Genomic DNA, 25,622 nt, shown 5'->3' with positions numbered 1-25,622 from the left:
AAATAAATAAATCTTAAAAAAAAAAAAGAGAGAATTCTTTAACCCTGAGAACCCTTAATGTCTAGTAAAAACTAAGATGTAAGCATTTGTGAACTGTCATATCACCGTTCTTTAGATGGGCAAATTTATGAATACATTTCATAATTTCTAGAAACATGTGCTCTTTCACAGCACAACCTTTCAACAAGGCACATTTGGCCATGGTTACTAACAGACCCAAATACCTTTGTTTCCTATGTAATACAAGGCCAGAAGTAGATAAGCCTATGTCCAGTAATCAGTGTTTCAGTATTTTATCAGGTCTGGAAATGACCTAGATATTTAACTTATCTTGGTAAAACTCTAAGGTTTCAGGCTACCCAAAAGACTTGGGAAACATAATTATTGCTGAAAAACCCATTTATAAACTTTTATCCTACTTACATATATCTAGGTTATTTGCATGCAACAGGTATGTTTAGACTCTGAACGCACACGTCACGAGACACTTAGCCATGATTCCAAGCTCTTTTCCCAGCTGACCAATTTTCTGAGAGATGCCGTGAATGTATTTGACCAGTAAAAGCAGGTGGAATAAACGCTGTATGTCAGCATTAGATTAAACGTGATGGCTCTTTTTTTTTTTTTTTAATAACTCTGAAGGTGTGTATATTTTAGTTAAACCAACAAATGTAAACTAGCTGTTTAGTTAGATGATCCCAGAGCACATAGCTTGAAGAACATATGTGTCTGTGTCTATATTTCTGAGTTTTAGGAACTCTTAATTCATAAAGACTTATTTTAAAGCCAATTAAATAGAGCTCTTTTACAAATTAATTTTGACAATACCCTCTGGAGGGAGGAGAAAATACCATCTTTATGTTCATGTACACACACAGATGTACATAAACATACAGTCAGACACAGAGATCTTCTAGCTTTAATTAGTAAATTCTAGCCACGAATAAGGTACAGTAACATGAGAGTCACTAATTTATAAATAACAGCTGAATTCAAATTGTATCTGTCAGACCAAGTTAAGATTATCTGCCCAAATGGCTACTAAAGCTTTTTACTAATGCTTGTGGAGCAGACATTTAAGATTTGTATTTGTCCTTGACAGGTGATCTGATGAGGGCTGTGGGCTAGACTTTGGACAGGGGAATCTCTACAGCAGTTTGTATTTTAAAGAGCTCCCCACCTTTGGTCTCGGGTGATTGTGCTGTGTTTTAGCTGTCTCCTGGGGTGTTCACATTTTAAAGACAGGGCAAGATTTACGTTTTGAAGGGACAGAGAAAGAATGTGAATTTTCTCCTAGGCACTTTGAAGGATATTTGTCTATTATCAGAAGTCTAGGGTAATTACTATTTACATTTTTTCTTCCTTTTCTGAAATGCAGGACAATTGACTTCCAGTATTTAGTTTTTTCTTTTTTTGGCAAGATCTGCAAATGTCTGAAGGCAAGTAGGAAGGGGTCTATGTGGACTCCGAGGAGCTCTCAGAATAACGCTTTTGCCTCTCCAGAGATTTAAGTGACAGATCAAGAATTGTTAGTTTTAACTCCCTTTCTGTCTTGCATTCCTGCAAACCATCTTCAGAGAATTGGATCACTGCTTCCACTATACTGCTTAGAGGTGGATTAATCCATCCAACTACAGTGTTTTGAATTTGTCTTTTTATATCAAGGAGAAAATTTCCTACTAAGGTGGAAATTAAAATATTTCTATACTCTGGAGCTTCAGGGCATAATGCAGTATGCCTTTGAGAGGTCTGTATAAAGCATTCAGCAAAGGCCTTTGGATGTTCTCCTTCTTTCTGAGAGTGCAAGTCAGCCTTACACAAATTCACTGCGAAGAAGACTCTACTATTGCTTCTATCAGCCCTGAACATTGGCCTCCAGTTGATCCACTTCTTGATCATTTGTAGGAGGGCCTGGAAGAAAGTCTGGCCACCTCTTTCCCCTGTGGGATGGGCTTGTCCCCGAGGGCCCTTTGGCTTGCCTGTTAACCAAACTACAATCATGGGTGGGAGAAAATCAAGGTCCTCATGAGAGGCACAGTGAATGGCCACTAATCTTTCTAATTTCTTCCTAAATTTGTCAGGGTCTCCTGAAAGTAGAAGAAAAAAGGACATTATAACTTAGAAGAGCTGCGGCTACCCAGGGGACATGAATTCCTTGTGGTAGTGGAGGGGATGGGGCGGAGGGTGGGGTCCAGGAAGTATCCACAAAGGATGTTGCATGGAAAGGTCTGAAGCTGGAAGAGCTTGATTATGGGACCCAGCAAAAAGTGAGCCTTACTCTTGGTCTCAGGTGCCTCTGAGGAATTCACTTTGTGGGTTTCAGCATTTACAAGAGTAACCTGTGTACCCTGAGCCTGGAGAGTAGGCTGAGTGCTCTCTGTAAATCTTATAGCGAAAAGGAAGCTAAAATAGGTGGCTGGGTGTTTAAGGGATTTCCTGGGGAAAATGGAAGAGTTTGGGGAGTTACAGAAATCTGCTGAGGAGATGAGGCCGGATTTTAAGAAGAGGAATCAATGTCAGATGAGGGCTTTAATTTTTGTTCTAAGTCTACTTTCTTTTATCCTGTTAGGGGAGTTCCTAAAACTAACCGTTATTCTCATTTATATCTACTTTTTAATTTGGTCTTTCCATAAGTAGAAATAAGACAGTTGTTTAGGATGAGAACTTTCTGAATTTTGTTTTTCAACTATAGAAGTTTTCCAATTCAAAGGATTCTTTGGCCAGGATCTTATATTAACCTTAATAATGGCTCAAACCAGTTAGCCTTAATGGCTTAATCAAGGATGCAAAAGTCATGCACAAAAAAAAAAAAAAAAAAAAAAAAGGAAGAAAAAAGAAAAGAGAAAGATGCACCAAATAAGGGTACAAAAGATACAGCCCTCACAAGATCCAGAAAGCTGATGATTCTCAGACTGAGCCTAAGAAAACAAAAGCCTTTGTTGCCATTGCAGTAGGAACTGTGTGGTGAAAATGATGTCTCCAGTTTCTCCTGAGAACATGAGATGTCACCAGCCACAGGCTTGCTGATCTGTGACACCAGGCAGTTGCTACTAAACTGAGACCTTTCCAGCGCTAACAAGACCATGAAGATTGAGAGGACAAAGGCCCCTCATGGATGGGAGCCCTGTGACCACCAGCCCTCGGCTGGCATGGTTGGACAGAGACGATGCTGCTAGATGCACACTGGCAGGAGCACCTTCTGGCTGCTGGACATCAGAGAGCATAGCCTCACTAGTCACAAAGCCGAGCTCCAGGGATATAGAACAAGATGAGAGGCGAACCTCATGTGGTTTCAACAGGGGACCCACAGCAACATTTGTCTAAACAGACACCAGTCCTGTGGGAGACATGAACTCACCAGTCTGTGGGGCTGGCTTCCAGGACCTCTGCCTGTGTTCTGCCCCAGGGCGTCCCCCCTTATCACAAAGGGCACACAAGATAGAGAAAAGGGATAACAATGACCATCTCTGGGAGGAAAGAGGTCAATAGCAAAGGGGAGTTCTTTTGGGAGTTCTCATCTCCCAAAAAATCTTCACCATAGTTGCTATGACCAAGGAATCAGTTCATACAAAAATTGCCTCCTGCTAATCTAAATTTAGAAAAGGACTCTCTCCACTCTTGCTCCCAGGAGACCCTGCAGGCAGAGACTCAGGAGACTGACGTGGGTTAGAATTCTTCCCTTCTGCCAGCTTCTTCTGGGGCCCCAGGATCTCTCAGCTGCGTGGCCCCAGAGCGAGAGTGCCAGGCAACCATGATGGGCCCTCAAACTGCGGGGGAGGAGGACTTTTTTCCTTCTTCCCTTCTAGGTTCTTTGGCTGGTCTAACAATTAAATTGACATAAAACAGATTAACAAGAGGAAAACAAATTTAGTTTTATAAAATAGGATCCTATAAAAACATGAGACTCCAAGAAGTGACCATTAGCAGGCATCTTTTATGCCTGTTAGCCAAGGAAACAAAACATTTGTGAAGAATTGATGAGACGAAGGCATTTGGACTTTGGGCAGTGAACCAGTTAGGCAGTAACAAGGCTTGTTTATATACCTTTTTTGGCCCTAAATTTTCTGGCTTTGGTGACAAGGATGCCTTCTACTTTCCTGGTGCAGGGAGGGTACCTTTCACATGGGAGACTTATTTCCTGCTTTCAGAGGGACAGAAGAGGGTTGGACTATCCTTCCTGCACTGGCTGTTTCCTAAGTGACTTTATTTCAATATAATATGTCAAAGTGGTGTATTTGGGGGTGGCCTATTCATTAGTAAGTAGCTCAAAGGGTTGCCATAAGAATCAAACAAGATCATGCATAGAGAGCACTTATTGCAGCGTCTGGCATGTAAGCTCTCAAAAGCAGTTATCTGCTGTCGTTGTCATTAGGCTGTCTTGCCGTATATCCCCGAACACAGCTGCAATATATATCTTTAAGTACAGTTTGGGGGAACTGGTCTGAGGTAGCAGCAATTGAGGGTTTTTCAAAAGATTAGGTTCAGGATATTAGGAGGATGAACAGCAAATCTTTCTGGTAATTATTTATGAATATTGATTCCCCTAATTGACTTTTGATAACTATTTGGAAGCATACAAGTTAAGGATATATTTTCAGTCAAAAATGTGAGTGCAAATATTCTCTGTTGTCCAATTAGGGCAGATCCATATACCCTGACATTCAGCTAAGCAGAAGAGAGGGTTGACACTTTTTTTCTAGTTAAGAATCCAGTCAGGAGATATGTCTTAATTATAGAAGACCATGCCAACTCCCCGGGGACGTGGGCTGCGCTAATATTTTCCCCAGAATTCAATTACTGTTACTTTACTACACATAGTTTGGTGGACAGCCTCTGGCCCTAATAATTTTAGCCAGGAAAATTTTTACAGCTGGTATTTGCATTTAGTGAACATTAAAAAATCTCAATAAATCTTTCCTGGAATGTTCAAATTTAAAAAATTTAGCTCACTGGTAGGCATTTCCAGGTAATTTTGGTAGAAAATATATCCCAAGGTAACTGACACATTTGGACTGTATAGAGTTGTCAGACATAATCCAATTAAATGTCGGGTGACATCTGCCAAAAAGGGTGATTTTAGTTTGGGTGAGTTGATTCTAAGCAATTCTTATTTCACAGTAAGTGGAGAGTAAGATTAATTGTCCACTGAGGCCACTTTGCGCTGATGTTAATAAAGCCACGTTGTCAGTGGTGGTTTTCCTTTATAGTAGGGGTCATGCATCCAGAAGTGGAATCAGGCATTAAGGCTGAAGCTAGAAGGACGTAGGGCCAAATGATACCTAAATCCCACAGTAAAACTACCATAGAGGGCCTTCCATGAGCAAAAGGAGGTAAACTATACAAGAGGTACACACCTAGTAGACAACAAACATTTTTTTTTCTTTCAAAAGGGGTGGGATGAGGAGAACAGATTTGTATAGTTCCATCCATGAGAAGGAGCTTAAGTCCCTCAGGAGCGGTAGCCCTGCACCTGAAAAGATGCTGCAGCACCTTCCCGGGCCAGAGAAGAGGGGGTAGACCAATCGTATATGTCAGAGATGGTAGATGTAAAATCGTAGGGAGATGCTGGAGGCTACTACTTATAGGACAAGAGTCGGGGCCAGGCTTGACCCAAGGGTGAGCCCCTTAGCGTGTGATGCAACATGATGATGTCATACCAGGTACCAAAAAAAAGTCTCCCTGTGTTGGGCAGAAATCGTGGACCATTGTTCATGGTGACAAGCCTCGCATGGCCTCCCGCCTCATGAGTGGACGAGCCATCACCAAGGTCTAGCCGGGACCCGGAGGAGGGACTGCCGGCTGCCTCGAAGTGGGGCTGGGGCCTGATGGAAATGGATTTGGAGTCCCAGGGGACCCAGCAGGTAGGATGCTAGCTAGGTCTGAGATGTTTCCCCCCACGGTTTTCTTTAACCGCCAGGTTTGACGCGCAAAGGTTGACAAACACAGCCAATGACTCCAGATCACGACAACATCAACAGTAACAGCAGTGACAGCAAGACCTCCCAAGCCAAGCTTCCCCCATATAGATTTCTGATCCACAGAATCCCAGAAGTGTTGCTTTGATTTCTGAAGAGCTTTACCCTGGATGACCGGCGTCTAGGCTCGGAGGCTGGATTTCTTTGACTCTAACCGACTAGATTAGATGCTCCAGAGTTAGAGCCCTGGAATCTGCGATTTACCAGCTCAGTTGCCCAGTATGTTCTTAGAACCATAGCTTTAGTGTCTTCCTGGCAGCTCAGATATCTTATTTGGGGGATATGACTGGCTCCCAATAAGCTTAAAGGCAGGTGGTCTTTTAAAAATTTTTAAATTTATTTTATTTTTGAAAAAGATTTTATTTATTTATTCATGAGAGACACACATAGAGAGAGGCAGAGACACAGGTGGAGGGAGAAGCAGGCTCTATGCAGGGAGCCCGATGTGGAACTCGATCCCGGGACCCCGGGGTGACGCCCTGAAGTCACCGGCCCAGAGCCGGGCTTGTGAGCCGCCCCAGGCAGCAGGGCTTCGCTGGGCGCTGGGCCCCGGGGGCAGGTATCCCCGGCCGCCACACACCGGGCTCCCTGCTCCGGGTTCCCGTGGCCTCCCTGGCTGTCACTTGGCTGCCGCAAGCACGGGAGAGGCCTGCTCTGCCCCGGCACCAGCCAAACACCAGGCACAGTTTGCTCGTGACACCTGTTCTCCGGCCGCCTGGCCACTTGGACCCCTGTGCTGCCCGGGGTGCTGGGGCCGCATTCACGTCCTGGGGAGCACCCGGGGTGAGGGAGCGGGGGAGGCGATGCTGCCCCTTGGGATGGCCTGGCCGCTCCTGCCGCCTGGTGCCCGGGCCCTTCAGGCTGCTCCAGGGCCTGCAATGTGTGCCAGGTCCCCGAGCTTCAAGGAGACAGCCAGTGTCCCGGACCCACGCAGGGCCCTTTGGGTCCCACGCATCCCTGGCCTCCTGTCGCCCTCCTGTGACGGCGGTTTCCAGTGGCCTCTGGGGGAAGGGCCGCCCCGTCAGGCCGGGGCCTGGTGTCCCGCTGCTCCTGGGTGAGCCCAGGTGCCGGCCCTCCACACCCCCCCTCCCCCGGGCTGTAGTTGCTCGATGACTTGCGCTGCGGGAACTGGCATCCTGTGCTCTTAGAACATTCTCTGTCCCCGAGGTGGTACCTGGGCGGCCGTGGGGCGGCCTGAGGCCCTTCAGGGCTCCTATGGAACAGTGTGAGCTGGAGGGGCCAGGGGGGCAGATGCCCGGGCCGGGCTAAGGGTCACCGGCGTGGCCTGGCTGCCCCATCACCGCCCTGTCACCCGACGAGGCTCACGGCCATGCTCAGACCCCCAGGCTGTCACCACGCCATCTGGGCAGGTTCTTCAAACCCGGAGCCAACTGTCAAACGCTCCGCTGCAGGGGCCTTTGGTGTCCCTTGTCCTTGCTTTTCCCTCTTCCCCGTTGTGTCCACCCTCACTCCCCCATCTCCGCTCTCCCCATGTCGCCCATTGTCAGTGGCAAGCCTGGCCCAGGGCATCTGCTGCGGATCTTTCGGACCACGTGCTGGGCCCCTTGAAGTTCATAGTATTTCCACGGAGTCCACGCATGCCCCCGGAACCTGCATTCTTTGGGCTCATCCGGGGAGCCCCGTGCTAACGAGAAGGCAGTTGGAGCACAGCAAAAACACCCCTTCTGTTCGTGTCCCGACCTTCTATCTGTTACATATATTTTTCTGTTCAAATTATGCATCTATCTTTAACTGGGCAAATGGTTGGAATAAGAAAAGCTTTTGAAGTAGTCACGTTAAGCCGGTCTTATATTTTAAAAATAAGATGCAAGAAGTTTCAAGGGAGGGTCATTTGAAAGCAAATTTAACTGCATGTCATTAAAAAAAACACAAAAAACAAAAAACAAAAAAAAAAACCTCGTACTTTTTCAGAAAGGTACTAACCATTTGTAATAGTCCCATTGCCTTGTGCGTCTGGAATACGCTCCCCACATGGTAGCTGGTTCTTCCAGTCGATTGAGAAATAAGCTTTATGATCAATTTTTCCCATTCATGGAAAATGGGAAATGATGAGACCACAATGAATAAGCTCAAGACTCTCTTCACATGAGATTATAATGTTTCATAGAGAAATGTGCGTATTGCCAAGTACAGAATCAGGATGTCGAACTGATCTTGCTCTCTGTTCTAGGCGCTCTGCGAGTAAAGCCGAATAGCAGCAGTCAGGCTCCGCGTCCTGTCGATAAAAGGAAATAGCAGCTTTTGGAGCTCTAAGGACTACTGGTTCCCTTGCTTCCTAATTAAATGCACACGCACGCACACATTTCATCTTACAAGTCACGTAACTACATGTAAATGTTGTCAACGAGGGAAAAAGTCCCCCATAATTTCATTACTATAATAAGAATATTTATTGTTTGGGGGTACCCCTTATAGATTTTTTTTTGTTTTGTTTTCTAAACAAGTGACTTCTTTAAAAAAAATAGTGGATAGGGACGCCTGGGGGGCTCAGTGGTTGAGATCTGCCTTCGGCTCAGGGTGTGACCCCGGGGTCCCAGGAACGAGTCCCGCGTTGGGCTCCCTGCATGGAGCCTGCTTCTCCCTCTGCCTGTGTCTCTGCCTCTTTCTCTGTGTGTGTCTCTCATGAATGAATAAATAAAATATTTTAAAAAATAGTGCACAAACAAATTTATGTTATCTTTTCTCTTACATTATCCTTAGCATTTTTACATGTTGTGGCATAAAATCCACAACCAGTGTTGTGAATGGCTCTCCACTCTACTCAGGGGTGCAGATACGTACAATCTACTCCAACATGCCCCAGTGTTCTAACTTCACTATCCTAAGTAATGCCGTGGTTGTCTTTATGAATAAGGCCTCTTCCACCCCATCCCCAACCACCCCTGATCTTTTAGAGCATTTCCCCAGAATGGATTTCCAGGATGTGACTTTTAATTAGCCAAGCCCTGGCACACAGAGCTGCTGGAGCCCCAGCAGGCACCACGGAGTCTCTAATAAATAACCTGCATTGATCTCTCATTTTGTGATTTATCTTAGTTTATTTGCTTTTCGGGCTTTGATTCATGGCTCCAAGGGGCAATTTTGGGAAATCATTTACCCATCGGTGGAGCCACCCAGATGGAGACACATAAAAGGTCAAGGTAAAGCGGACCCGGGATGGGCATCTCAGCTGCTGACCCTCTTTCCGGGACGATAACCCAGATTCTGCGCACAGTGACGCAGGGAGGAGATATGGAGAAGTTGTGGCCTTGTCTCCTGGTCCTCATGAACCTCCCTGGTGCTTTTCTCCAGATAGGTAAGTGCTGCTCCAGACGGTCGAAGAGTTCTTGTCTCTGGGCTCGAGGGTGCAAAGCCAGAGGGACCGGCCTGTACAGGGCAGGGGCAGCCTCCCGCTTCTAAATCCATTCTGAGGTGGGCACTTGACAGGATGAGCACTGGGTGTTATTCTGTATGTTGACAAATTGAACACCAATAAAAAATAAATTTATTAAAAAATTTAAATTAAAAAGAGATTCATAAGAAAAAAAATCCATTCTCTGCATACAGAGTGAGAGAGGCCGGCCTCCTGGCCTGACAAGCTGTTACTAAGAGACCGGTGGCCCTAGGGGGCTCACTCGAGCTAAGCCCCACATGGGGAACCCAGACTTAATACCAAATGTGACTGCGGTGCCCGCCCCTGTGCCCTTTACCCGGTCAGTCAGGGAAGGCGGGGAAGGCCCGGGAAGGCCTGCTCGGCGCTGGTGACGTCATCCACCCGAGAAGAACCCTTGCTCCCCCCGCTGGAAGGTGATGGCCCTTTGCCAGAGACGTGCTGTGCCCCGGCCCTTCTACTGCAGGGCTCCTCTGAGCTCCAGGCAGGGAGCTGCCCCCTTAGTGACGGGGTGAATAAAGCCACTTGGATCTTTAAGCTCTCATCTGAATCTTGTGCATGTGCGTGTGTGTTTTAACACAACCAACCAGTGGCTCTTTCTCTCTCTGCTTCCCGTCCTACAGACCTGGACAGAAATGCCTTTGTGTTCCCCAAAGAATCAGAGAATTCCTACGTGACCCTGTTTCCTCAGTTACAGAAGCCGATGAAGGCTTTCACTGTGTGCCTGCAGGTCTATACGGACTTGACGCGCCCGTACAGCCTCTTCTCTTACGCCACCAAGTCACAAAGCAATGAGATCCTCCTCTTCAAGGAGAGGCCTGGCTTGTTCAGCGTATCCGTGGGCGGATCTGACGCCTTCATCAAGTTTCCTGAGACTTTCTACACGCCTCAGCACTTCTGCGTCACCTGGGAGTCCATCACGGGGCTCACAGAGCTCTGGGTGGACGGCAAGCCCATGGTGAGGGCGAGTCTGAGGAGGGGGTACACCGTGGGGTCAGGAGCCAGCATCGTCCTCGGGCAGGAGCAGGACTCGTTCGGTGGGGGCTTTGATAAGAACCAGTCCTTGGTGGGCGACATCGAGGACGTGAACATGTGGGACTTTGTGCTGTTGCCAAGGCAGATTCACACCCTCTACACCACCGGGGCCTTGAGCCCTAATGTCCTGAACTGGCGGAACCTGAGATATGAAACCCGAGGTGAAGTGTTCCTCAAGAAGGAGCTGTGGTCCTGAGGCCCATGGGGACCACCAGCACCCCCCACTGCCTCCGCAGCAGAGAGGACCAGGCTGCACCCGAGGCCAGTTAAATCTGACCTTTGGGAGGAGACCAAGCATCAGCGCTCTCCAAGGAGCTCTCCAAGGGAGTCCAGTGCCTGGACCCCGTCAGGGTGGGGGTGGCGGGTGCTTACCTGCAGCCCCGCTAACATTTGCATTTCCCTTGCAAGGCAAACACACCCCCTTCAATTGAGCTTTAAGGAATTCTCTGCATAATCCAGGAAGAGAGTTTTCCCAGCCTTCCGACCCCTCCATCCCATCCCTCAGGATGTGGTCCTTCTAAGTTACAAGGATCTTTAAGTCTTCACTCCTTCCCATTTGAAGACTTAAACATCTAAAAAGAAATGCTTTGCTGTTGTTTCTGTTCCGTTTGTTCTTTTTATTTCTTCAGGACCACCTGAGCGGTATTTCCGTTACTTCCCCTCCTGGTTTGCCATCGCTCAGAGCGCTCTTACCCGGGTGCCTCGGCCTTATCACGGGGGCTTTTACTTTTTTTTAAGGCTTTCTTTCATGGCAGTGATTTGTTTTTCTGTTTGGCATCTTGGGATGCTCCTATTTCTAATGCCACCCTTTGGGTCTGTCTGGAATTCCTTCTGGGATCTAGTATGTTCTTTCAATGCTCACATTGATCAAGTCCCTGTTTTCCTCAGTTTGCTTGAGGGCTTCATGCTGTGGCGGCATCAGATTTTCTAAATGTTCCTGTCATTAATCTTTTTGAAATAAAGATTTGCGTGCCTTAAATACTGTTCCTTCGTGTCTTAGTACTGTGCTGCCGTCCTGCTGCTCAGCGCAAGTGAGGGGTGCGCTGTGGAGCCCCTGCTTCTTACCTGGCCACGGTTAGACCCTGACACCCGCAGCCGGCCGCCTGGGGGCCCCTCTTCACAGGAGGAGCTCCTGGTGCCCCAGCGACCCTTCTGAGTGACCGCCACGCACACTCCGCCCATTTCTACCAATCGTCCCAGACCCATCGGTGCGCTTATCCGGTTCCCTGTGTCTTCATTTCTCTATTGGTGGACTAAGGGATGCTGGAGAGGACACAGGTGATAATAGCAGTGTGACCAAGCGGGACCAGATCTTGGGCTCTTTTGGAGACGGTCCTAGGCAGGGGAAGCTTCCATGTGCCTCTGATGGGCTCCTCCTTTGGGGGAAGAGGAGGGACTTACCTGGCATCTCTCCCAAGCCTGACTCAGAGTCAAGTTTCATATGCATGTAACAGCTCTCCCTGGGGCTCTGGGACCCTTCCCTCTCCACCAGGTGGGAAGCAATACAGGTTCTCCTGGCTGAGCTGTCGGGAAGTTTGGATCTGGGAGGGGGATGGTTTCAGGAAGGCCTGTCTTACTTTGCACATCAGCTACATTCCTTGCCAGCTGCAAGGCCAGCGCTGTGATCCTTGTCTGAGTCCTGTCTCTAGTTCTCCGTTCCCTTGGAATGTGCAGGAGAGGGGATGAGGTTGTCCCTTCAGAGCTCTAAACGGCACGAATAGAGAAGGAAGCTCCTTCACCGAGGGTCTGTGCTTTCCCACCTGCAGCAGCAGGAAGGGGGCCTGGTGGGACTCCAGGCCCGTTAGAGCAGTAGCAGAATGGCAGGTGGCCTGTCACAGGCAGCCGAGTGTCTGCCCTCACCCGGGACGGGGCTCATGCCTGGAGTCAGCGCAGGCTTACCCAAGAGTTCCAGCTGGAAATTGAGATGTTCCTCGGGGGCTGAGGCAGGTTCACCTCAAAACAAATGGAGTCCTGGTGCCGGGAATCTTTGGCCTTCGTACCAGGGAAGAAGGGGAGGGTCAAGCTCTGATAGACAGAAGTAGGTCCTGCTCTGCTCAAGATGCTCTACTCATGTTCAGGGACAAAGAGGGACTACTGGGGGTCTAATCTATACATCTGTGTGGCCCACTGCAGTTTCTTAAAGCCCCTGCCCCTTTCACCCAGGGTTGAAGACAACAGACCACCCGAGCTCACATTCATCTCTTAGTGGCATGTGAGCTTGGGCAAGTTATTTAAAATGGTGTATTCTCCATATTTCCTCATTTCTAAAATGGGAGGAATGTAGGGACACCTGGTGGCTCAATCGGTTGAGCATCTGACTCTTGGTTTAATCTCAGGGGTCGTGAGTTTGAGCCGTTGTAGGGCTCTGCATTCTGCGAGGAGTCTGCTTGAGTTTCCCTCTCTCCCTTGCCCCTCTACCCCTAAGATAGATAAATAAATAAATATATTAAAAAAAATAAAAGTAAAACTAAAATGGAGATAACATGGAGCCTCCTTTACTGGCCCACAGCCAGTGCTCAATGCGCGCTATCTCTGATCAGCTACTGGTACTGTTAGCTTGACCATGACTGTGGGGATTTCAAAGCCCCAGCCTCTGGATCAGAGACCCAGTAGGTTGAAGGGATCCAGCAGTGACTAGATACGGACCCAGGAGTCTCCGGCTCTGGCGATGATGTGTCAGCTTGCCGTGGAGACAAAAATGATGGCCACCGTTACAGACTTCAGGGACAAGGGGCGCGTCTGGAAGGTCCGTCCTGGGACGCTGTGGTTTCAGGAAACAGGTTCACTCAGAGGCAGAAGGAAGAGGACAGGAGAGGTGAAGAGGCTTCCAACTTGGGCAGAAAACTCTCACTCGGATTTTAAGGAGGACGCTGGGAACTCAGGGAGGAGGAAATCGACCTAAAAGGGACCGGCTCTGTGCTACTGCGAAAGCAGCAGGCAATGGGAATGGGGTTCCGTGGCCCGTCCGCGTGGGGCCGCAGGACGAAGGCCGGGGGTGGGGGAGCCAGCGGCAGCTCTCCCAGCTCAGGGCGGGCTGGCCTCAAAGGGCACGGGCCACCGGGGCGGGGGACGTCACAGGGAGCAGCACGCCCTCAGACTTCTGGGGCACAGAGGCGGGAAGACCGGTGTCTCTCACTGAACAGCCTGTCCCTTCCCTGGAAACTCTAACTTGAGGACAGGTGGTGGCTGGGGCGGCACTGGGCCTGAGGACACGGGGGTCGCCACTGGACCCGAGGGCCAAGGCGCTAACCAAGGAGCCGCCAACCCTTTGGGGACATCAGGCTCAAACCGGAAGCATCTCCACGTGGGCTTCCCTGTTGCCATTATGCAGAGAGAAGGATCTTCTCAAAAGTAAATCGAACTTGAATTTAAAAAAAAATATATATATATATAGAAGTAAACGAGAGCCACCCCCTTCCTGCTGAGTGGCCCATCCAGGTTCCTGAGCCCCTAGAACACACTGGAACGTGCTCCCTGGCCCTCAGGGCCCTGCATTTTCTGACTTGTGGCCCCTCTGTCCTGTCTCCGTCCTGCCAATTAGCCTGCTCACGTCCTCCACAAACAGGTACCAGATGCCCGGTGTGATGGTCACTAGCTTCAGCTGCTTGGGAGAAGCGGGGAAGCCACAGAAACAAGAGCCACAGAACCACACACCAAGATGCGGTCTCGGTCACCTGGGACTGACATGCCAGCAAGTTCAAACACGTGTGATGTGATGTGTTTCTAGAAAGAGCTGACACTTGCTCTTTCTCCAGATCCTCACATGGCCGGTTCCACGTCATTCGTTTTCCTGCTCTGTTCTTACTTTCTAAGCAGATGTCACTACCTGAAAAATATTGGGAGTGCGGGTTTCGTTATTGTTTCCTCTCCCACTAGGCTGCAAATTCCATGAGAGCAGTGACATGATTGCCTATTGCATTCCTGGTTTCTAGAACGGCTCATAGTATGTTCTCAATAAATATTTGATGAATTAATTAATTCCAGGGAAGGCAGCAGCAGGGAAGGAATAGTTCGGATGCAGCTGAGGATGGAGAGATGCACAAAGAGGGGGATGTTGTGAGACCATGATTTTGCTCACAGAATGGTCTGCTGTGTGTGACGCTCCTTACAGAAGGAAGAGAGTGGCCGGAGTCCACGCTGGACTCTGCAGGATGCTTCTGGGGATAAAGCAAGCAGGGAAATGGAAATTAAAAAATTATTAAGAAGAAATGTTAGAGCAGGCAGTTAGTTAGGTTCTAACAGGAGACTTGGAGGTCTGCAGTGAGGAAGCCACGGCCAGCTCTCGGGAAAGTCAGAGGCCTGTCCAGGCAGCCCTCCAGAAGAAGCTGGATCAGACCAGACAGGCCCAAGACGGCGGGGGCCATGACGGGACACCCTTGAGCAAATAAGGAGGAAAAAGCTCCAAACCCTGCTCCCGCCCCAAGTAATAAACACTCTGTCCTCTAGCTAACAGCTGTCAATAAAGGATAGAAACCCCACCCCAGGGCACGCACCTCTCTTGAGCTTGGCCAACCTCCCATCTCAGGAGTATACTCTTACCTTTAATCAGCCACCTGCTTGCGTGACTCACTCACTGTGCTGCGTGTCTGTCCTTGAATTCATTCTCCCGACAAGACCCAGAACCTTCTACGACTCCTTTGGGTCTGGCTGGGTGGACGCTCCAGGGCCCGGGGTTTCCTGGTTCACCAGGCGACACGGGTAGGGCGGGCGATGGGGACGAAGAGTCGTATCCTCATCTTGGTGTGTGCTGGGCAGGGCCTGGAGTTGTTGGATCATCGAGTCGTTTGCCTGAAGCTAGTAACACTCGTCGTTAACTATCCTTCAATAAAAATAAAGAAAAGAATTATAAGGATAAGTGGGGTAGACAGTAGGGGGGTCCGGTACCTTCAGGAGAAATCTGCCTGTTGCGCATTTGCCAACTGCAGACCACTACAAATCTCTCAGTTTTTCAGAGACAGAAGTATTTCCAGTGCTAATTGCCACAATAAGAGGCAGGACACAGATTGGTGAATTTTCCCCACAGACATTGCAGTACGATGAACCCCTTGACAGGAGGGTCATTGCTCCCGGGGGTGCGTGTGCGCGCGTGTGTGTAAGACTTGGGCTCACTCATTAATGTTGAAATTTGGCTAGGGCCTTTTTTTGTTTTTAGAACAGAGTATAATGAAGGGGAGCAGAATATGCCATCTCAAAACATGCCTCTTTGGCATATCGACTGTTTTGAACTGGTCATTTTTAAGAAACAGCAAACAGAGGAGACATTTTGAAAATGGAGTACGAGTGACCCTGCGGTAAGGGACGTTCGTATTTATGAGGGGAATCTCCATTTGTAAGAGCGTCTCCCTCTCTGTACCAGGAAGATTGGGGTGACTCAGCCTCTAGACTCTCTTATCAATGGAGATGGTCAGGATGATGTAAACCTGCAGAACAACCTCACTTGTGTTCACCATGCTTTTCCTGGTGACTCCCCACCCCCGGGACCTTCTTTTGTCTTTAGCAGGTATTGAAGTAGATGGCTTGGGCCATTTCGGAGAGCTTCTCAGTTTTCCTGGGTGTCTCCCACATATATGGGAAGAACACACGTTATGAAGTTTCTGCTTGTTTTTTCTCTTGTTAACCTGTCATTTACTACAGGGGGTCTCAGCCAAGAACCTAGACAGGTAGAGGGAAAATTATTTTGCTTCCCCTACAATAATGTATGTATTAAAAAATGTGCAGAAATCACTAATGTATAGCTAGATAAAATTTCCTAAGGTGGAAAATTCCACACCAGTATGGACTCATAGGATAGTTTTGGTCTATTCTACTGTATTTCACCTTCATCTGAACGAGAATGGTCATTGCTAGCATCCATTTCTTGTTTCTAAACTCAAAGGGAATGTTTTCAATAATTTATGGTGAAGTATGATGTTTACTCCATGTTTTTTTTTTAAAGTATCCTTGTATCTTCTTCTTCTTCCTTTTTTTTTTTTTTTTACAGAATTTATTTATTTATTCATGAGAGACACAGAGGCAGAGACATAGGTAGAGGGAGAAGCAGACTCCCTATAGGGAACCCGATGCGGGACTCGATCCCAGGACCCTGGGATTATGTCCTGAGCCGAAGGCAGATGCTCAACCACTGAGCCACCCAGTGGCCCCCTTGCATCTTCTTATGGTAAAAGAGAGAGTGGAGCCTTGCAAGAAAGCCTTTGTAAGGATAACAGTCTTGGGCCTATTATGCCAACCTTTTTCTGTGCAAGCTCACATTCCTTTAGCATTGTCAACTACATTGACAAGTAATATGCAATTTGTGGAAACATAAGATCCTTTGTCCTGGCTTGTTCTCCTGTTGGTGAGGTTGAGAGTGGGAATGGGGTATAACTCAGAGTGAAGAGCTTCTAGTATCGTAATATGGTCTCATTTTCTGTTCATTTATTCCACCCACCGAATGACCCTGTTCTTCAGGTCCCACTGTTCACTTGGTCTAAATATTTCTGCTTTCTGGAGGCCCTCTCTTACGGCCGATTCTTCCCCAGATGAGACTAGGGGAGGAGGGTGTGGAAGGGAAAGCTCGGTAGTTGGCCTGGCTGTGTGCATTTCTTATCAACAGCTCTGTTCCTCCGGTGGAAGCATCCACTGGGAGACTGCTGCATAAGGCTGGAGCTGGTACCTGGAGAGCCAGTTGTCCTCCCAGGCAATGTGGAGAAGAGAATAAAGGCCCCAGGGGATGATTGCTTCCCCCAGTCGTGGGGCCTGGCTCCCTTTTGCTGGAACCTTCTTTTCTTCCACAATGGGGCTCAGTCACCTTGTTTTCCAAGGACCCATCCACTTGTCTTGGAATCCAGTGACCTCCCTCTCATTCTGGTGGCTTCTCTAGAGTTTGGTTCAAGGGAGGGAGCCACGAGTCCACGCTAGTTTGTCATATTCTACAGAACTGTCAATCTCTTGAGGAAGAAACTTAATAGGAGAGTCACAAGATCCCTATGAAGGAAAGAGGAGTGTTATTGAAGGACGAGATATGAATAAATTGTAGAGATGTGTCATATTCTTGGATGGGGAGGTGTCATGTGATAAAATCTCAATCATTCCAATGATGTCAATCATTCCTAAAGTAATATATAAATTTAATTTAATTTGAATAAAATTTTCAGCTTATTTTAATCAAAGGAAATAAATCTGAAATTGACCTTGAAGAATAAATGAGCCGAAAAATGGCAAGAAATTTTTGAAAAAGAAAAAAATAGTAAGGGGAAATTTTTTTTTCTTTTTAATAGAGAGCAGAGCTTACTTTCTCTAAAGCCACTAGAATCAAATCAATATGGCGTTTGGATAAGAATTGACAATAGGCCAATGGAGCACGAATAAGAACTCAGAGACAACTCCAGGTATATACGGAGAATAGCAATGCATCTTAGTGGAGGGAAGGTAGTTTAGGCAATAATTAGTGCTGGAACTGCTGTCCATCCATTTGAACTCAAATTTTGTACAATAAATAAACAAAAAATTTGGAGAGTTAAATCTTTTTTTTTTTTTAAACTTATTTATTCATGAGAGACACACAGAGAGAGGCAGAGACACAGGTGGAGGGAGAGGCAGGTTCCTTGTAGGGAGCCTGACGTAGGACTCGATCCAGGGACTCCGGGGTCATGCCCTGAGCCGAAGGCAGACCCTCAGCCACTGAGCCACCCAGGCATCCCTGAAGAGTTGTATCTTTATATATAAAACTCCAAAACATTAAAACATATTAAGAATTTTACACGTGTAAAATTTCGAGGTCACAGAGACTTTTCTGAGCAATGCAGGAAATCCTTGGCTACCATAAAAGCTGTATTATGGTCAAAGTCAATACCAACAATAACAAATACCAAATGACAAAATGGAAGAACATTCTCTCTCCTCTCTTATTCTCTGTGTGTGTGCTTGTGTGTGCATGTGTATCAAAGGGGTAGTATCTTTACTATGCTAAAATGGCTTACTAAGAGATAAGAAAATGAATTAAGTGTATAGCAGGTACATGTGACAGGACAGTCACTGGACATATATTGCAGATGGCCAAGAAATATCTGAAATGACATTCAACCTTAATTGTAATCCAATAAATGCAATTTAAAAACAACAAGAGTATACTATTTTTTAAATGTTACTAGATTGGCAAAAAAAAGTTGTTGATATCCAGTTATCACTAAGTTATGGGGAAATAGGCAGTTTTGTGCAGTTGTGCACAAACTGTGGGAGTGTAAAAATTTATAGAAGAGTTTTGGAGTTTAATTTGACAGTACATATTATGATTTCGGGATGCTCATGTTCTTTGACCCAGTAATTCTGCTCGTGAAACCAATCTTGCTTCAGTAAGATCAAAGTTCATGAGGAGGTAGGTAAAAAGATACTCATTGTGGAGCGCTCACAGCAAACACTGGAAAAACACATACTTGTTAACAGGGATTGTGGATAATGGTTGAATAGATCACGCTACAGCCGTGCTACGGAATATTGTGCAGCTACTAGGAAGGATGTACCGCTCAGGAGAAATGTTCAGGAGAAAAAGCAAGTTGTAGACCAGCTTTGCAGGGTAATAGCTATTTTGCGACCCCAAACCATGTTTATGTCTGTGGACATACAGATAGGTACGTAGGTAGAGAGAGAGAGAGATAAAAGTTTGTCGATCTGTATAAAGGCAAGATAGGTTGGGAAAGATTTCATGTTACAATAAGTAGGCAATACTACTTTATTATAAAACTTTGAAGTGAAAGGATTGCGTCAGCCAGCATTCCATGTAGGAATGAGAAACCATTCTAAATATTTTAAGTGGGGGACAGCCCCAGTGGCGCAGCTGTTTAGCGCCGCCTGCAGCCCAGGGCGTGATCCTGGAGACCCAGGATCAAGTCCCACGTCAGGCTCTCTGTATGATGCCTGCTTCTCCCTCTGACTGTGTCTCTGCCTCTCTCTCTCTCTGTCTCTATGAATAAATAAATAAAAAATCTTAAAAAAAAGAAATAAATATTTTAAGTGGGGAAGGATTTAATACAGGGAACCAAGTGTCTACAGAGTCAGTGGAAGAACTAAAAGACTAGGCTCTTGGATAACCTCTGGGGATGGGAATGATGCCCGGAACAACTGAGAAGCGATGCATGGGGGTCTCCACTGAGGCCCCTGCTGGAACTTCGAGCCCAAGAATGCAATCCCCTCTCACACCTGTTAGAGTGGCTATCATAAGGGGGAGAAGAAATAACCAGTGCTGGCCAAGAGGTGGAGAAAGGGCAACCCTCACACTCTGCTGCTGAGATTGTAAATTGGTGCAGCTACTATGGAAAACAGTAGGGAGGTTCCTCGAAAAATTGAAATAGAACCGTCATGTGATCCGGCGATCCCACTTCTGGATGTATATCCAAAGGAAATGAAATCACTATTTTGGAGAGATAGCTGTGCCCCCATGTTTATTGCAGGATGGAGGTGACTATTTATCTTCGTCAAGAGTGGAAAAAAAATCCTCCGAGTCCATTAATGGATGAGTGGACAGAAAATGTGGGCTCCATACATCATGGGATATTATTCAGCCATGAGAAGGAAGGAAATGCTGCCATTTGCAACGACATGGATGGAGCTTGAGGGCATTATGCTAAGTGACATAAATCAGAGAAAGATAGACCTTGTATGGTCTCACTCTTATGTGGAATGTAGAAAATTGAAACCCATAGAAACAGAGAACAGATTGGTGGTTGTCAGAGGCAGGAAGTTGGGGGAAATGGGTGAAAGTGGTCAAAGGGTATAAACTTTCAGTGATAAGATAATTATGTTCTAGGCACGTCATGTAGAGCATGGTAACTATACTAGACTCCTGTGTCACATTTTTGAAAATTGGTAAAAGGGACACCTGGGTAGCTCAGTGGTTGAGCATCTGCCTTCGGCTCGGGGTGTGACCCCAGGGTCCTGGGATCGAGTCCTGCATCAGGCTCCCTGCATGGAGCCTGCTTCTCCCTCTGCCTATGTCTCTGCCTCTCTGTGTGTGTGTGTCTCTTGTGAATAAATAAATAAAACCTTTTTTAAAAAAGAAAATTGGTAAAAGAGTAGATCTTAAAAGTTCTGATCACAAGAACAAAAACTGTAACTATGAGAGTTGATGAATGTTAACTAAACTTTTTGTGGAATTGTCTCTCAGTATATACATATATCAAATGATTATGTTGTATGCCTTAAACTAATATAACGTTATGTGGCAATAATATCTTCATAAAATGGAAAAGCAAACAAACAAAACCCAACCAAACAAAACCAACCAAACCCCCCACAATCCCATATTATTATCCCAGGGTTAGGGAGTTAAAAAAAATAAAACAAAACAGTGGCAGCCTTTTCTCTGTCCCCTGGTACCCAGAGTCCTATAGAAGAGGAGTTGCAACACCGCCCCTATGAAATCTCCTATCGCCATGATTTTGTTAGCCAACGAAATCTATCTGAAAAGGGGAGGAGAGAGGCGTCCACCTCAGTTCCACCTTCCAAACTTCATGTAAATTCACTAAATTGGTAGAACCTGATTCACACCCAGAATCTAAGCTACGAAGGAGCCAGGGACACGCACGGTGTAGCTTCTCATCTTCCCAACAGAGAACGTGGCTGGAGATTGAGTGGAACGGTTCACAGGAGTCACCACGGGGATTATGCACAGAGTCTACTTTGTTGTATCTCCACGTGTTTGATGTGGGCATAGGCTCATAACACATCTTAACTAAAAAGAATAGGTATCAGTATCTACTTTTGCCATTTTTTTTTAATTTTTATTTATTTATGATAGTCACAGAGAGAGAGAGAGAGAGAGAGGCAGAGACACAGGCGGAGGGAGAAGCAGGCTCCATGCACCGGGAGCCTGATATGGGATTCGATCCCGGGTCTCCAGGATCGCGCCCTGGGCCAAAGGCAGGCGCCAAACCGCTGCGCCACCCAGGGATCCCTACTTTTGCCATTTTTTAAAAAAATATTTACTTATTTCTTTAGGAGGGAAGGGGGTAGAGGGAGAGGAAGACAAGCAGATTCCCTGCTCTACCCCAGGGCCCTGAGATCATGACCTGAGCCAAAATCAAGAGCCAGATGGTAAACTGGCTGAACCACCCAGGCATCCCTCTTATTATTATTATTATTTTTTAAATAAGGAAAACATACACACACACAGATACATGTGCATGGGCTTAGAGGAATATGAAAGGGATTCAAACAAACATGGTAAAAGTGGTTGTTCTGGAGGGGAAGGGATAAGAGGTAGCTTAAAAAGTCATTGGCATTTCTGATGTACGTGGGTGGCTCAGTGGATTGGGCGTCTGACACTTGGTTTCTTCGGCTCAGACCCTGATCTCAGGGTGGTGGTGTCGGGTCTGTGACTGGCTCCAGGCTCAGTGGGTAATCTGCTTGCACTTCTCTCCCTCTGCCCCTTCCTTACCACTTCCTCACTCTCTTTCTCCCTCAAATAAATAAATCTTTGATGGGCAGCCCAGGTGGCTCAGCGGTTTAGCACCGCCTTCAGCCCAGGGTGTGATCCTGGAGACCCAGGGAATCGAGTCCCACGTCAGGCTCCCTGCATGGGAGGGAAGGGGGTAGAGCCTATGCCACATCCTCTGCCTGTGTCTCTGCCTCCCTCTCTCTCTCTGTGTCTCTCATGAATAAATAAATAAAATCTTTAAAAAAAATAAATCTTTGAAAAAAAACATTGGCATTTTCTATAATCAATGCATCTTGAGTTTAAACACGAATAAACTTTATGTTTTAGAGCAATTGTAGGTTCACAGCAAAAGTGAGCAGAAAGTGCAAAGAGTTTCCGAATATCCCCTGCTCTATTTTTTGGGCTCTATTTTTTGCACAATCGTACTTGGGAAATTTTTGGAAGGGAGAAAATTCTACCCCCATATAAGGAAGTGCAGAAAATTTAGTTAAGTTTTCAGTTTTTATGAGTTATCTACTAAAGGAAATATATTATATGAACAGGGGAACGGCTTTGAACTCTGCTTTGCACTCCCCGCTACCCCCCAACGCTGGTCGTATGTATTCATGGAAGGTGTTGGTCAGAGTTTACAAGATAAACTTGATTTACTACTTAGCTATAGAGAAAAAAAGTTGTCTTTAGGAAGGATAAATATCTAGATAAGGTGAATTGATTACGTTCTTATCTTAATCATTGAGAAAGGGGCCACAAGTTGGACTTATCTAGCCATGTGCAAGAGCCTGAGTCCTCTTAATAAATAACTGAAGGCAAAACTATTAAGGTTTTTATGGCATTTAACAAACACATTGAAATGAAGATAATATTTGAGAATCAGAGACCGTTGATTATGGAGACCGAGTCATTTGAAATCCTTTACTCATTTGGATGTGATCAAAATTGTAACTCTGGTGGTGGAATGAAGAAACAGTGTCACTACCATCTTTCTTTGCTGAAAACAAATTTCTCTGGCAAGTATTTTCCCTAAACCTTAAAATAAACTGGTCAGTGGCTCAGCAGGTGTTTTATCTGACACACGGCAAATGACAAAAGTGACTTAATTTCTCAGTAGGAAGATACGCTAATCAAGATTTCCACCCAGGACAAGTTTGTAAATGTTGGCACCTCAGTCAGTGTGCAGTTCTGGCAACCTCTGATACATGGATAAAATATTAGAGCAAACGAAGAGCCTCTCCCCCAACCGAACAGAAAGCCGCCACTCCCAGAAGCTGATGCCACTTGCATACACACGAGTGTGCCCGGACTCTTGAGAAATACGGTATCAAGACAGACCAGAGCAATCGTGTGATCCCGGATCTGGTCTACCAGGTGTCCGTTCAGTTCAGATCTTAAAAGAGACATGTTTAGACACATAAGACAGGTGACGTGTTTAGTAACATATAAGACAGGTGGGGCATGGCTGGGTTATTTAATGTGATTTTGAGTAATTTTAAAGCTAAATTGAATAAGAAAAAAAATCAATGTAGTAGAAAATCAGAATGCAAAAGAAACATTCATTTTTGAATGAATTGCCAGACTGGTGAGACACTTAGTGTTTGTGGCGGGTCTGCTTCACAAAGCAACCCATGGTCTCCTGAAGGGTACATGGTCACACTTACCTATCTCAAGGTGTGTGTGTGTGTGTGTGTGTGTGTGTGTGTGTGTGTGCAAGCAAAGCATGTTGGGTTCGGTGTTCTGAAGTCAAAGTTTGAGGCAAACTGACAGTCAGGGGGCAAAGCATGCAGTAGGAAGTGAGGTTTATGGCAGAAAGGGACATAGAGGGACAAGAAAGGAGATGGAGAAGTACCCACCAGGGTTGACTGAGGGAAATACCCTCCCCATCCCCCTTCCTGTGGGCTTATCTCTCGTCCTGAGGTTGGGCCCCCAGGCAAGCTCCACACAAAAGTGCGATCTCGATTCTCCCACTAAAGATCTGGGTACTTCCAGTGCCCGTCTGAACTCACAGGACAGGAAAGTGGAGCTTGGCCAAAAGGAGAGGGATCTTGTTCCGATGTTGGGCCCCTGCTTGCTTTGGCCTAGATTCGGAGGACAGAAATGTGTCAGGGTCCTCCTGGGCTCTTGCCTTGGGGTGTCGCCCTCAGCTGGGAGACAAGTGGGCTGAGGCCATCTGAGGAGGATAAGGAACCTGTGGGCTCCGAGAAGAAGCATATCTGGGAACCAGATCAAAGGGGCACTATAATAAGTAATAGTAAATAAAAAATAATAAAAATTTTTTATTATTTTTGAGAATTTAGTAATGTTTTCCTAAACATAACAGTACGGGCTTAGTTGTGTTATGGAGAACTGAGAGGTTTATGTCCTTTTTGGGGTTCAGTCAAAAATGGGAAGAGAGGGACTCCGAGGCCACTACCAGTGATGATGATGGACAGCCTCTCCGGAAGGCGGATTTCAGGGAACCAGAGTCGTAGCTACCAAATCCAGCCATCCCTCACAGAGTAAATTCTTTCACAGGTTTTTACCCCAGGGTTTTGAAGAGATGAGAAGCATGACAGACTGGCAGGGCAACCCTATGTGGCATGACGGGAGCAACCAATGAATGGAAGATGGCTTTTGGAAGTGTTGGGCAATGATTTATTTCTTAATTAACCCTTTCTTCCTCTTTGCTCAGGCAAAAGCTAGTCATTTAATGTCTCTTGAGATAGAGGGCTGACTACAGTGTCTGGTGCAGCATGAAACAAGATATTTACTGAATGAATGAATGAATGAATTAATGAATGAATGAAGGCCTCTGCCTGTACAGCTCACAGGTGGGGGAAACCTACACGGACGACCCTATTCCAGTGAGATGTGGGTGGTAACAGGTTGGGGTGTAACGAACCGCAGGAGTAAAAACTAACAAAGTGGCTTACTTTTCCTTTGAACAAGGGAGGGGAAGCTTGTGGATGGAAGCTGAGGGCAACTACGTTTTCGTCCTGGTGATGAAAATTTGAGAAAAGAATTATAATGAGCAGAACACAGCTTCCTTAAAGAAACGGGTCAATATCTGTGATCACTTACAATGGGAGTCTTGAGGCCCTGAGGTACACGTTTGGATCCCTTCACTTTGTCCACTTGTGCATTGAAGACAATACAAGGCAAAGGCTCGTCGACCACTTTCAGCTTTAGAATTTCCTACGGGCAGGTTAGAGCGTAGAAAACCACACGCGCCCTGCGAATCCTAACCAAGGCTTTATGCAAATCTTAGGAGATTGTGGTTGCTCGAGAAGACGTCTTGCTTTTGCATCTGTGGTTTAGGAATAGGCAGGAATAGATGGTCGAGACTGTGGACATAAAAGCAAGTGGTCGACTATAAAATTAGAGCAAGTTATAGCTTTCCTGTATGGCGGAAACCGTATAGTAGGCTTAGGACGTGTCTGAGGAGATAGAAGTAGCACCAACAAGGGGTAATTTGCTCCAGGATTTTTTTTTTTTGCCCTAAAGGGAAGACCCCACATTTGCTTGGAATATCCAGGAGTGGGCGGTTAGCTTTGGGTGTATCACAGATTCTTTCCCTGGTGGGGCCCCAGGGACCTGTTCTTACGCTTTTTTGGAGATTTGGGATAATAGGTGGAAGCAATAAGCTGTATATTTTGAAGGACTCAGGCAAGGAATGCAGATTGGATGCTTCATGTAGTTGGGAGACATCAATTTCCCCTACTCTGTGGGGAATGACAGCAAAACTCTGCTGCCTTGAAGACTGGAGAGGGAGGGTGCAGCCTTGGCAGCTTCGGAAGCCCGAGGGGTAGCACCTCCGGGATGGATGGGCTTCTCACAG

The 25,622-nt window shown here is 46.5% G+C and overlaps 1 protein-coding gene across 1 annotated transcript; it reads left to right on the top strand.

Moving 5' to 3' along the window:
* The first annotated feature begins 9,132 nt into the window (after positions 1-9,132).
* LOC121501433 (C-reactive protein) lies at positions 9,133-11,380 on the top strand. The gene is made up of 2 exons (XM_041773462.1): positions 9,133-9,291; positions 9,990-11,380. The coding sequence occupies exons 1-2, from the start codon at positions 9,153-9,155 to the stop codon at positions 10,595-10,597; spliced, it is 747 nt and encodes a 248-aa protein (XP_041629396.1). The 5' UTR covers positions 9,133-9,152; the 3' UTR covers positions 10,598-11,380.
* The last annotated feature ends 14,242 nt before the right edge of the window (positions 11,381-25,622 follow it).

This window comes from Vulpes lagopus, chromosome 11, assembly GCF_018345385.1.
Source record: "Vulpes lagopus strain Blue_001 chromosome 11, ASM1834538v1, whole genome shotgun sequence".
Lineage (NCBI taxonomy): Eukaryota > Metazoa > Chordata > Mammalia > Carnivora > Canidae > Vulpes > Vulpes lagopus.
The sequence above is the reverse complement of the archived record's forward strand: the minus strand, read 5'-3'. Positions and strand labels throughout refer to the sequence as shown.